This window comes from Oncorhynchus gorbuscha, unplaced genomic scaffold (assembly GCF_021184085.1).
Source record: "Oncorhynchus gorbuscha isolate QuinsamMale2020 ecotype Even-year unplaced genomic scaffold, OgorEven_v1.0 Un_scaffold_736, whole genome shotgun sequence".
NCBI lineage: Eukaryota > Metazoa > Chordata > Actinopteri > Salmoniformes > Salmonidae > Oncorhynchus > Oncorhynchus gorbuscha.
In genome coordinates, this window is record NW_025745784.1 from 340,248 (window position 1) to 354,642 (window position 14,395).

The 14,395-nt window shown below is 48.3% G+C and overlaps 1 protein-coding gene across 1 annotated transcript in view; it reads right to left on the reverse strand.

The window, feature by feature from the left end:
- The window catches only part of llgl1 (LLGL scribble cell polarity complex component 1), a 125,644-nt gene extending 112,385 nt beyond the window's left edge, over positions 1-13,259 (reverse strand). Inside the window, exon 1 of the mRNA XM_046335387.1 lies at positions 13,001-13,259. Coding sequence (XP_046191343.1) covers positions 13,001-13,081 — 81 coding nt within the window. The 5' untranslated portion in view covers positions 13,082-13,259. The remainder of the gene's footprint in view (positions 1-13,000) is intronic.
- Between the last annotated feature and the right edge of the window lie 1,136 nt (positions 13,260-14,395).

The window sequence follows — 14,395 nt, forward strand, 5'->3', positions numbered from 1 at the left end:
GTCATGGTGTGTTAGGGGTGTAGAGGGTACAGTGACTAGTTGTCATGGTGTGTTAGGGGTGTAGAGGGTACAGTGACTAGTTGTCATGGTGGGTGTGTTAGGGGTGTAGAGAGTACAGTGACTAGTTGTCATGGTGTGTTAGGGGTGTAGAGAGTACAGTGACTAGTTGTCATGGTGTGTTAGGGGTGTAGAGGGTACAGTGACTAGTTGTCATGGTGGGTGGGGGTGTAGAGGGTACAGTGACTAGTTGTCATGGTGTGTTAGGGGTGTAGAGGGTACAGTGACTAGTTGTCATGGTGGGTGTGTTAGGGGTGTAGAGAGTACAGTGACTAGTTGTCATGGTGTGTTAGGGGTGTAGAGAGTACAGTGACTAGTTGTCATGGTGTGTTAGGGGTGTAGAGGGTACAGTGACTAGTTGTCATGGTGGGTGGGGGTGTAGAGGGTACAGTGACTAGTTGTCATGGTGTGTTAGGGGTGTAGAGGGTACAGTGACTAGTTGTCATGGTGTGTTAGGGGTGTAGAGGGTACAGTGACTAGTTGTCATGGTGTGTTAGGGGTGTAGAGGGTACAGTGACTAGTTGTCATGGTGTGTTAGGGGTGTAGAGGGTACAGTGACTAGTTGTCACGGTGTGTTAGGGGTGTAGAGGGTACAGTGACTAGTTGTCATGGTGTGTTAGGGGTGTAGAGAGTACAGTGACTAGTTGTCATGGTGGGTGTGTTAGGGGTGTAGAGAGTACAGTGACTAGTTGTCATGGTGTGTTAGGGGTGTAGAGGGTACAGTGACTAGTTGTCATGGTGGGTGTGTTAGGGGTGTAGAGAGTACAGTGACTAGTTGTCATGGTGGGTGGGGGTGTAGAGGGTACAGTGACTAGTTGTCATGGTGTGTTAGGGGTGTAGAGGGTACAGTGACTAGTTGTCATAGTGGGTGGGGGTGTAGAGGGTACAGTGACTAGTTGTCATGGTGTGTTAGGGGTGTAGAGAGTACAGTGACTAGTTGTCATGGTGTGTTAGGGGTGTAGAGGGTACAGTGACTCAGACAGACAGAGCTACCTCACACTACAATACAGAGACAAGTTGTCATGGTGGGTGTGTTAGGGGTATAGAGAGTACAGTGACTAGTTGTCATGGTGGGTGTGTTAGGGGTGTAGATGGTACAGTGACTAGTTGTCATGGTGGGTGTGTTAGGGTGTAGAGGGTACAGTGACTAGTTGTCATGGTGGGTGGGGGTGTAGATGGAACAGTGACTAGTTGTCATGGTGTGTTAGGGTGTAGAGGGTACAGTGACTAGTTGTCATGGTGGGTGTGTTAGGGGTATAGAGAGTACAGTGACTAGTTGTCATGGTGGGTGTGTTAGGGGTGTAGAGAGTACAGTGACTAGTTGTCATGGTGGGTGTGTTAGGGGTGTAGAGAGTACAGTGACTAGTTGTCATGGTGTGTTAGGGGTGTAGAGAGTACAGTGACTAGTTGTCATGGTGGGTGGGGGTGTAGAGGGTACAGTGACTAGTTGTCATGGTGGGTGGGGGTGTAGAGGGTACAGTGACTAGTTGTCATGGTGTGTTAGGGGTGTAGAGGGTACAGTGACTAGTTGTCATGGTGTGTTAGGGGTGTAGAGGGTACAGTGACTAGTTGTCATGGTGTGTTAGGGGTGTAGAGGGTACAGTGACTAGTTGTCATGGTGGTGTGTTAGGGTGTAGAGAGTACAGTGACTAGTTGTCATGGTGGGTGGGGGTGTAGAGGGTACAGTGACTAGTTGTCATGGTGTGTTAGGGGTGTAGAGGGTACAGTGACTAGTTGTCATAGTGGGTGGGGGTGTAGAGGGTACAGTGACTAGTTGTCATGGTGTGTTAGGGGTGTAGAGAGTACAGTGACTAGTTGTCATGGTGTGTTAGGGGTGTAGAGGGTACAGTGACTAGTTGTCATGGTGGGTGTGTTAGGGGTATAGAGAGTACAGTGACTAGTTGTCATGGTGGGTGTGTTAGGGGTGTAGAGGGTACAGTGACTAGTTGTCATGGTGGGTGTGTTAGGGGTGTAGAGGGTACAGTGACTAGTTGTCATGGTGGGTGGGGGTGTAGAGGGTACAGTGACTAGTTGTCATGGTGTGTTAGGGGTGTAGAGGGTACAGTGACTAGTTGTCATGGTGGGTGTGTTAGGGGTATAGAGAGTACAGTGACTAGTTGTCATGGTGGGTGTGTTAGGGGTGTAGAGAGTACAGTGACTAGTTGTCATGGTGGGTGTGTTAGGGGTGTAGAGAGTACAGTGACTAGTTGTCATGGTGTGTTAGGGGTGTAGAAAGTACAGTGACTAGTTGTCATGGTGGGTGGGGGGTGAGAGGGTACAGTGACTAGTTGTCATGGTGGGTGGGGGAAAGAGGGTACAGTGACTAGTTGTCATGGTGTGTTAGGGGTGTAGAGGGTACAGTGACTAGTTGTCATGGTGTGTTAGGGGTGTAGAGGGTACAGTGACTAGTTGTCATGGTGGGTGGGGGTGTAGAGGGTACAGTGACTAGTTGTCATGGTGGGTGTGTTAGGGGTGTAGAGGGTACAGTGACTAGTTGTCATGGTGTGTTAGGGGTGTAGAGGGTACAGTGACTAGTTGTCATGGTGTGTTAGGGGTGTAGAGGGTACAGTGACTAGTTGTCATGGTGGGTGGGGTGTAGAGGGTACAGTGACTAGTTGTCATGGTGTGTTAGGGGTGTAGAGGGTACAGTGACTAGTTGTCATGGTGGGTGGGGGTGTAGAGGGTACAGTGACTAGTTGTCATGGTGGGTGGGGGTGTAGAGGGTACAGTGACTAGTTGTCATGGTGGGTGTGTTAGTGGTATAGAGAGTACAGTGACTAGTTGTCATGGTGGGTGTGTTAGGGGTGTAGAGGGTACAGTGACTAGTTGTCATGGTGGGTGGGGGTGTAGAGGGTACAGTGACTAGTTGTCATGGTGGGTGGGGGTGTAGAGGGTACAGTGACTAGTTGTCATGGTGGGTGTGTTAGGGGTGTAGAGGGTACAGTGACTAGTTGTCATGGTGGGTGGGGGTGTAGAGGGTACAGTGACTAGTTGTCATGGTGTGTTAGGGGTGTAGAGGGTACAGTGACTAGTTGTCATGGTGGGTGTGTTAGGGGTATAGAGAGTACAGTGACTAGTTGTCATGGTGGGTGTGTTAGGGGTGTAGAGAGTACAGTGACTAGTTGTCATGGTGGGTGTGTTAGGGGTGTAGAGAGTACAGTGACTAGTTGTCATGGTGTGTTAGGGGTGTAGAGAGTACAGTGACTAGTTGTCATGGTGGGTGGGGGTGTAGAGGGTACAGTGACTAGTTGTCATGGTGGGTGGGGGTGTAGAGGGTACAGTGACTAGTTGTCATGGTGTGTTAGGGGTGTAGAGGGTACAGTGACTAGTTGTCATGGTGTGTTAGGGGTGTAGAGGGTACAGTGACTAGTTGTCATGGTGTGTTAGGGGTGTAGAGGGTACAGTGACTAGTTGTCATGGTGGGTGTGTTAGGGGTGTAGAGGGTACAGTGACTAGTTGTCATGGTGGGTGTTAGGGGTGTAGAGGGTACAGTGACTAGTTGTCATGGTGGGTTAGGGGTGTAGAGGGTACAGTGACTAGTTGTCATGGTGTGTTAGGGGTGTGGTACAGTGACTAGTTGTCATGGTGGGTGGGGGTGTAGAGGGTACAGTGACTAGTTGTCATGGTGTGTTAGGGGTGTAGAGGGTACAGTGACTAGTTGTCATGGTGGGTGGGGGTGTAGAGGGTACAGTGACTAGTTGTCATGGTGGGTGGGGGTGTAGAGGGTACAGTGACTAGTTGTCATGGTGGTAGGGGTGTACAGTGACTAGTTTAGGGGTGTAGAGGGTACAGTGACTAGTGTCATGGTGGGGTGTAGAGAGTACAGTGACTAGTTGTCATGGTGGGTGTGTTAGGGGTGTAGAGGGTACAGTGACTAGTTGTCATGGTGGGTGGGGGTGTAGAGGGTACAGTGACTAGTTGTCATGGTGGGGGTAGGGGGTAGAGGGTACAGTGACTAGTTGTCATGGTGGGGTGGGGGTGTAGAGGTACAGTGACTAGTTGTCATGGTGGGTGTGTTAGTGGTAGTACAGTGACTAGTTGTCATGGACAGGTGTGTTAGAGAGTACAGTGACTAGTTGTCATGGTGGGTGTGTTAGGGGTGTAGAGTACAGTGACTAGTTGTCATGGTGGTGTAGGGGTGTAGAGGGTACAGTGACTAGTTGTCATGGTGTGTTAGGGGTGTAGAGGGTACAGTGACTAGTTGTCATGGTGGGTGTGTTAGTGGTATAGAGAGTACAGTGACTAGTTGTCATGGTGGGTGGGGGTGTAGAGGGTACAGTGACTAGTTGTCATGGTGGGTGGGGGTGTAGAGGGTACAGTGACTAGTTGTCATGGTGTGTTAGTGGTGTAGAGAGTACAGTGACTAGTTGTCATGGTGGGTGTGTTAGTGGTATAGAGAGTACAGTGACTAGTTGTCATGGTGGGTGTTAGGGGTGTAGAGGGTACAGTGACTAGTTGTCATGGTGGGTGGGGGTGTAGAGGGTACAGTGACTAGTTGTCATGGTGTGTTAGTGGTGTAGAGAGTACAGTGACTAGTTGTCATTGGTGGGTGGGGGTGTAGAGGGTACAGTGACTAGTTGTCATGGTGGGTGTGTTAGGGGTGTAAAGGGTACAGTGACTAGTTGTCATGGTGTGTTAGGGGTGTAGAGGGTACAGTGACTAGTTGTCATGGTGGGTGGGGGTGTAGAGGGTACAGTGACTAGTTGTCATGGTGGGTGTGTTAGGGGTGTAGAGGGTACAGTGACTAGTTGACAGCATTGACTACAGGACAGAGAGAGAGAAACAGACTGACAGCATTGACTACAGGACAGACAGAAACAGACTGACAGCATTGACTACAGGACAGACAGAAACAGACTGACAGCATTGACTACAGGACAGAGAGAAACAGACTGACAGACTGACAGCATTGACTACAGGACAGAGAGAGAAACAGACTGACAGCATTGACTACAGGACAGAGAGAAACAGACTGACAGCATTGACTACAGGACAGAGAGAGAGAAACAGACTGACAGCATTGACTACAGGACAGAGAGAAACAGACTGACAGCATTGACTACAGGACAGAGAGAGAAACAGACTGACAGCATTGACTACAGGACAGAGAGAGAAACAGACTGACAGCATTGACTACAGGACAGAGAGAAACAGACTGACAGCATTGACTACAGGACAGAGAGAGAAACAGACTGACAGCATTGACTACAGGACAGAGAGAGAAACAGACTGACAGCATTGACTACAGGACAGAGAGAGAGAAACAGACTGACAGCATTGACTACAGGACAGAGAGAGAAACAGACTGACAGCATTGACTACAGGACAGAGAGAGAAACAGACTGACAGCATTGACTACAGGACAGAGAGAGAAACAGACTGACAGCATTGACTACAGGACAGAGAGAGAAACAGACTGACAGCATTGACTACAGGACAGAGAGAGAAACAGACTGACAGCATTGACTACAGGACAGAGAGAGAAACAGACTGACAGCATTGACTACAGGACAGAGAGAGAAACAGACTGACAGCATTGACTACAGGACAGAGAGAGAGAAACAGACTGACAGCATTGACTACAGGACAGAGAGAGAAACAGACTGACAGCATTGACTACAGGACAGAGAGAGAAACAGACTCACAGCATTGACTACAGGACAGAGAGAAACAGACTGACAGCATTGACTACAGGACAGAGAGAGAGAAACAGACTGACAGCATTGACTACAGGACAGAGAGAGAGAAACAGACTGACAGCATTGACTACAGGACAGAGAGAGAAACAGACTGACAGCATTGACTACAGGACAGAGAGAGAAACAGACTGACAGCATTGACTACAGGACAGAGAGAGAAACAGACTGACAGCATTGACTACAGGACAGAGAGAGAAACAGACTGACAGCATTGACTACAGGACAGAGAGAGAAACAGACTGACAGCATTGACTACAGGACAGAGAGAGAAACAGACTGACAGCATTGACTACAGGACAGAGAGAGAAACATACTGACAGCATTGACTACAGGACAGAGAGAGAGAAACAGACTGACAGCATTGACTACAGGACAGAGAGAGAAACAGACTGACAGCATTGACTACAGGACAGACAGAAACAGACTGACAGCATTGACTACAGGACAGACAGAAACAGACTGACAGCATTGACTACAGGACAGAGAGAAACAGACTGACAGACTGACAGCATTGACTACAGGACAGAGAGAGAAACAGACTGACAGCATTGACTACAGGACAGAGAGAGAAACAGACTGACAGCATTGACTACAGGACAGAGAGAAACAGACTGACAGACTGACAGCATTGACTACAGGACAGAGAGAGAAACAGACTGACAGCATTGACTACAGGACAGAGAGAAACAGACTGACAGCATTGACTACAGGACAGAGAGAGAAACAGACTGACAGCATTGACTACAGGACAGAGAGAGAAACAGACTGACAGCATTGACTACAGGACAGAGAGAAACAGACTGACAGATTGACTACAGGACAGAGAGAGAAACAGACTGACAGCATTGACTACAGGACAGAGAGAGAAACAGACTGACAGCATTGACTACAGGACAGAGAGAGAAACAGACTGACAGCATTGACTACAGGACAGAGAGAAACAGACTGACAGCATTGACTACAGGACAGAGAGAGAAACAGACTGACAGCATTGACTACAGGACAGAGAGAGAAACAGACTGACAGCATTGACTACAGGACAGAGAGAGAAACAGACTGACAGCATTGACTACAGGACAGAGAGAGAAACAGACTGACAGCATTGACTACAGGACAGAGAGAGAAACAGACTGACAGCATTGACTACAGGACAGAGAGAGAAACAGACTGACAGCATTGACTACAGGACAGAGAGAAACAGACTGACAGCATTGACTACAGGACAGAGAGAGAAACAGACTGACAGCATTGACTACAGGACAGAGAGAGAAACAGACTGACAGCATTGACTACAGGACAGAGAGAGAAACAGACTGACAGCATTGACTACAGGACAGAGAGAGAAACAGACTGACAGCATTGACTACAGGACAGAGAGAGAAACAGACTGACAGCATTGACTACAGGACAGAGAGAGAAACAGACTGACAGCATTGACTACAGGACAGAGAGAGAAACAGACTGACAGCATTGACTACAGGACAGAGAGAGAAACAGACTGACAGCATTGACTACAGGACAGAGAGAGAAACAGACTGACAGCATTGACTACAGGACAGAGAGAGAGAAACAGACTGACAGCATTGACTACAGGACAGAGAGAGATAAACAGACTGACAGCATTGACTACAGGACAGAGAGAGAGAAACAGACTGACAGCATTGACTACAGGACAGAGAGAGAAACAGACTGACAGCATTGACTACAGGACAGAGAGAAACAGACTGACAGCATTGACTACAGGACAGAGAGAGAAACAGACTGACAGCATTGACTACAGGACAGAGAGAGAGAAACAGACTGACAGCATTGACTACAGGACAGAGAGAAACAGACTGACAGCATTGACTACAGGACAGAGAGAGAAACAGACTGACAGCATTGACTACAGGACAGAGAGAGAAACAGACTGACAGCATTGACTACAGGACAGAGAGAGAAACAGACTGACAGCATTGACTACAGGACAGAGAGAGAAACAGACTGACAGCATTGACTACAGGACAGAGAGAGAAACAGACTGACAGCATTGACTACAGGACAGAGAGAGAAACAGACTGACAGCATTGACTACAGGACAGAGAGAGAAACAGACTGACAGCATTGACTACAGGACAGAGAGAGAAACAGACTGACAGCATTGACTACAGGACAGAGAGAGAAACAGACTGACAGCATTGACTACAGGACAGAGAGAGAGAAACAGACTGACAGCATTGACTACAGGACAGAGAGAGAGAAACAGACTGACAGACTGACAGCATTGACTACAGGACAGAGAGAGAAACAGACTGACAGCATTGACTACAGGACAGACAGAAACAGACTGACAGCATTGACTACAGGACAGAGAGAAACAGACTGACAGCATTGACTACAGGACAGAGAGAAACAGACTGACAGACTGACAGCATTGACTACAGGACAGAGAGAAACAGACTAACAGACTGACAGCATTGACTACAGGACAGAGAGAGAAACAGACTGACAGCATTGACTACAGGACAGAGAGAGAAACAGACTGACAGCATTGACTACAGGACAGAGAGAGAAACAGACTGACAGCATTGACTACAGGACAGAGAGAGAAACAGACTGACAGCATTGACTACAGGACAGAGAGAAACAGACTGACAGCATTGACTACAGGACAGAGAGAAACAGACTGACAGCATTGACTACAGGACAGAGAGAAACAGACTGACAGCATTGACTACAGGACAGAGAGAGAAACAGACTGACAGCATTGACTACAGGACAGAGAGAGAGAAACAGACTGACAGCATTGACTACAGGACAGAGAGAGAAACAGACTGACAGCATTGACTACAGGACAGAGAGAAACAGACTGACAGCATTGACTACAGGACAGAGAGAGAAACAGACTGACAGCATTGACTACAGGACAGAGAGAGAACAGACTGACAGCATTGACTACAGGACAGAGAGAGAAACAGACTGACAGCATTGACTACAGGACAGAGAGAGAAACAGACTGACAGCATTGACTACAGGACAGAGAGAGAAACAGACTGACAGCATTGACTACAGGACAGAGAGAGAAACAGACTGACAGCATTGACTACAGGACAGAGAGAGAAACAGACTGACAGCATTGACTACAGGACAGAGAGAAACAGACTGACAGCATTGACTACAGGACAGAGAGAAACAGACTGACAGCATTGACTACAGGACAGAGAGAAACAGACTGACAGCATTGACTACAGGACAGAGAGAGAAACAGACTGACAGCATTGACTACAGGACAGAGAGAGAAACAGACTGACAGCATTGACTACAGGACAGAGAAACAGACTGACAGCATTGACTACAGGACAGAGAGAGAAACAGACTGACAGCATTGACTACAGGACAGAGAGAGAAACAGACTGACAGCATTGACTACAGGACAGAGAGAAACAGACTGACAGCATTGACTACAGGACAGAGAGAAACAGACTGACAGCATTGACTACAGGACAGAGAGAGAAACAGACTGACAGCATTGACTACAGGACAGAGAGAAACAGACTGACAGCATTGACTACAGGACAGAGAGAAACAGACTGACAGCATTGACTACAGGACAGAGAGAGAAACAGACTGACAGCATTGACTACAGGACAGAGAGAGAAACAGACTGACAGCATTGACTACAGGACAGAGAGAGACAGACTGACAGCATTGACTACAGGACAGAGAGAGAAACAGACTGACAGCATTGACTACAGGACAGAGAGAAACAGACTGACAGCATTGACTACAGGACAGAGAGAGAAACAGACTGACAGCATTGACTACAGGACAGAGAGAGAAACAGACTGACAGCATTGACTACAGGACAGAGAGAGAAACAGACTGACAGCATTGACTACAGGACAGAGAGAGAAACAGACTGACAGCATTGACTACAGGACAGAGAGAGAAACAGACTGACAGCATTGACTACAGGACAGAGAGAGAAACAGACTGACAGCATTGACTACAGGACAGAGAGAGAAACAGACTGACAGCATTGACTACAGGACAGAGAGAGAAACAGACTGACAGCATTGACTACAGGACAGAGAGAAACAGACTGACAGCATTGACTACAGGACAGAGAGAGAAACAGACTGACAGCATTGACTACAGGACAGAGAGAGAAACAGACTGACAGCATTGACTACAGGACAGAGAGAAACAAACAGACTGACAGCATTGACTACAGGACAGAGAGAGAAACAGACTGACAGCATTGACTACAGGACAGAGAAACAGACTGACAGCATTGACTACAGGACAGAGAGAGAAACAGACTGACAGCATTGACTACAGGACAGAGAGAGAAACAGACTGACAGCATTGACTACAGGACAGAGAGAGAGAAACAGACTGACAGCATTGACTACAGGACAGAGAGAGAAACAGACTGACAGCATTGACTACAGGACAGAGAGAGAAACAGACTGACAGCATTGACTACAGGACAGAGAGAGAAACAGACTGACAGCATTGACTACAGGACAGAGAAACAGACTGACAGCATTGACTACAGGACAGAGAGAGAAACAGACTGACAGCATTGACTACAGGACAGAGAGAGAAACAGACTGACAGCATTGACTACAGGACAGAGAGAGAAACAGACTGACAGCATTGACTACAGGACAGAGAGAGAAACAGACTGACAGCATTGACTACAGGACAGAGAGAGAAACAGACTGACAGCATTGACTACAGGACAGAGAGAAACAGACTGACAGCATTGACTACAGGACAGAGAGAAACAGACTGACAGCATTGACTACAGGACAGAGAGAAACAGACTGACAGCATTGACTACAGGACAGAGAGAGAAACAGACTGACAGCATTGACTACAGGACAGAGAGAGAAACAGACTGACAGCATTGACTACAGGACAGAGAGAGAAACAGACTGACAGCATTGACTACAGGACACAGAGAAACAGACTGACAGACTGACAGCATTGACTACAGGACAGAGAGAAACAGACTGACAGCATTGACTACAGGACAGAGAGAGAAACAGACTGACAGCATTGACTACAGGACAGAGAGAGAAACAGACTGACAGCATTGACTACAGGACACAGAGAAACAGACTGACAGCATTGACTACAGGACACAGAGAAACAGACTGACAGACTGACAGCATTGACTACAGGACAGAGAGAGAAACAGACTGTCAGACTGTCCAATATAGAGTTTGAACTGTGTGTTCTGGGTAAGGGGTGTTTTGGTGAGGGGTAACCAGCGGTGAGCAGGACTGGGTCTGTAAAGGAACCACCCCCCTAACCAGCGGCCACAGCAGGTCTGGGTCTGTAAAGGAACCACCCCCCCCCCTAACCAGCGGCCACAGCAGGTCTGGGGAACCACTCCCCCCTAACCAGCGGCCACAGCAGGTCTGGGTCCACTAACCAGCGGCCACAGCAGGTCTGGGTCTGTAAAGGAACCACCCCCCCCTAACCAGCGGCCACAGCAGGTCTGGGTCTGTAAAGGAACCACCCCCCCCCCCCTAACCAGCGGCCACAGCAGGTCTGGGTCTGTAAAGGAACCACCCCCCCTAACCAGCGGCCACAGCAGGTCTGGGTCTGTAAAGGAACCACCCCCTAACCAGCGGCCACAGCAGGTCTGGGTCTGTAAAGGAACCACCCCCCTAACCAGCGGCCACAGCAGGACTGGGTCTGTAAAGGAACCACCCCCCCTAACCAGCGGCCACAGCAGGTCTGGGTCTGTAAAGGAACCACCCCCCCCTAACCAGCGGCCACAGCAGGTCTGGGTCTGTAAAGGAACCACCCCCCCCTAACCAGCGGCCACAGCAGGACTGGGTCTGTAAAGGTCATCAGAGGGACAGGTCAAAGGAGCCACAGCTGGATGAATTTTACAGACCCATGTGTGTATCAGTCATCTGTGTGTGTGTGTGTGTGTGTGTGTGTGTGTGTGTGTGTGTGTGTGTGTGTGTGTGTGTGTGTGTGTGTGTGTGTGTGTGTGTGTGTGTGTGTGTGTGTGTGTGTCATTAGAGCCCACAGCGTTTGGTTCCACAAGAACACACACACACACACACATCATCTCCTGTTGATCTGTGAATCTTCCATGTAATCAATCTATTAAACGATAGGAGTTCGCCTACAGGCCTGTATGACCTGCTGTTGACTTACGTTACAACACTCAGAAACAATGAACCCATCACGACACCCGCAGTCTGTTCTGGTTCAACACCTGCAGAGCCTGAAGTCTGTACCCCGTCAACTCTGACAACTAACCAGGATGGCCTGAATGTTGGGGAATGTCGGATAACTGTGGTCTTGGTGAAGAAATGGAAACAGAAAAAAGGGCCCTACTATTGTTTTCACAGGCAAAATACGCAAACATGACATTCCCGAGACTTTCAAACATAGAAGAAAAGTTAAACGGTTGTAAAACAGTCAGATCGGGTTGAATAATGGTCCTCTCTTTAGATAATCACTAAAACATTTTCGACAAGTGTTGGGTTTGAACAGAGCATATAGCATCAAGGCAGTAACGGGTAGAAGGAGTTGTTGTTACTCTGAACAGGCCGACACAGCGGAGGAGGGGGGGTTGAAAACTATTATGTAGCTCACTGACTGGTCGTGAAAACGAGTTGCATTCCAACGCGGAGACCTCCGCGACATCATTCCTCTGATACATCTACACACACATTCTGCGGGTTGGTTGGTTTGGAGACGAGGGCTGGGAGAGAGGAGGCTGGGAGAGAGGAGGACGGGAGAGAGGAGGCTGGGAGAGAGGAGGACGGGAGAGAGGAGGCTGGGAGAGAGGAGGACGGGAGAGAGGAGGCTGGGAGAGAGGAGGACGGGAGAGAGGAGGCTGGGAGAGAGGAGGCTGGGAGAGAGGAGGTCGGGAGAGAGGAGGACGAGAGAGAGGAGGCTGGGAGAGACGAGGGGTGGGAGAGAGGAGCAGTCGAGAGGAGGACGGGAGAGAGGAGGCTGGGAGAGAGGAGGACGGGAGAAAGGAGGGTGGGAGAGAGGAGGACGGGAGAAAGGAGGGTGGGAGAGAGGAGGACAGGAGAGAGGGGAGAGAGGAGGGTGGGAGAGACGAGGATGGACAGACGAGAGGAGGAACGATGAGAGGAGGGCAGAAGAGAGGAGAGGTTCTGCATACTCGCCACCGAGATCCGCTGTTCCTCCCCCCAAAACCCCATTTTCCTGCAGTCGGCGGGTTGGGTCTGATTTTGGGAGGGAGGTCTGTGTTACGTTACCTTGTTGAAGGCGAACAATTCCTGTTTAATTTTCTCTCTCTGTGGGTCGTTGCCCTGCCGACGGAACCGAAACTTCATCATCGTGCGTCCCGGGCAGCGGAGAGGGTCGTTTCCCGGAGCAGTAGATTCCTGAGCGGTTTAATAAATGGGGAGGAACAATGTGGCGAGGATCCTTCCTACCATGCAGCGTGCAGCGGTGCTTTCTATTCTGTTCCGTGGGGCTGCAGCTCTCTCTCTGCCTGTCTATCCGACTCACAGTACCGTTCTCCTAGCAGCAGGAAATTACGCCTGCATCTTTTTCTAAATAAGAGTCCCCCTGCAATGACATGCTCAACTTTGGGAATATCGATTTTTTTTTGACACAGTGATATATAGACCTAAAGGCCTTGACACAGTGATATATAGACCTAAAGGCCTTGACACAGTGATATATAGACCTAAAGGCCTTGACACAGTGATATATAGACCTAAAGGCCTTGACACAGTGATATATAGACCTAAAGGCCTTGACACAGTGATATATAGACCTAAAGGCAGAGACACAGTGATATATAGACCTAAAGGCAGAGACACAGTGATATATAGACCTAAAGGCAGAGACACAGTGATATATAGACCTAAAGGCAGAGACACAGTGATATATAGACCTAAAGGCCTTGACACAGTGATATATAGACCTAAAGGCAGAGACACAGTGATATATAGACCTAAAGGCCTTGACACAGTGATATATAGACCTAAAGGCCTTGACACAGTGATATATAGACCTAAAGGCCTTGACACAGTGATATATAGACCTAAAGGCCTTGACACAGTGATATATAGACCTAAAGGCTTGACACAGACACAGTGATATATAGACCTAAAGGCCTTGACACAGTGATATATAGACCTAAAGGCCTTGACACAGTGATATATAGACCTAAAGGCAGTGATATATAGACACAGTGATATATAGACCTAAAGGCAGAGACACAGTGATATATAGACCTAAAGGCTTGACACAGTGATATATAGACCTAAAGGCAGAGACACAGTGATATATAGACCTAAAGGCCTTGACACAGTGATATATAGACCTAAAGGCCTTGACACAGTGATATATAGACCTAAAGGCCTTGACACAGTGATATATAGACCTAAAGGCCTTGACACAGTGATATATAGACCTAAAGGCCTTGACACAGTGATATATAGACCTAAAGGCCTTGACACAGTGATATATAGACCTAAAGGCAGAGACACAGTGATATATAGACCTAAAGGCCTTGACACAGTGATATATAGACCTAAAGGCAGAGACACAGTGATATATAGACCTAAAGGCCTTGACACAGTGATATATAGACCTAAAGGCCTTGACACAGTGATATATAGACCTAAAGGCCTTGACAC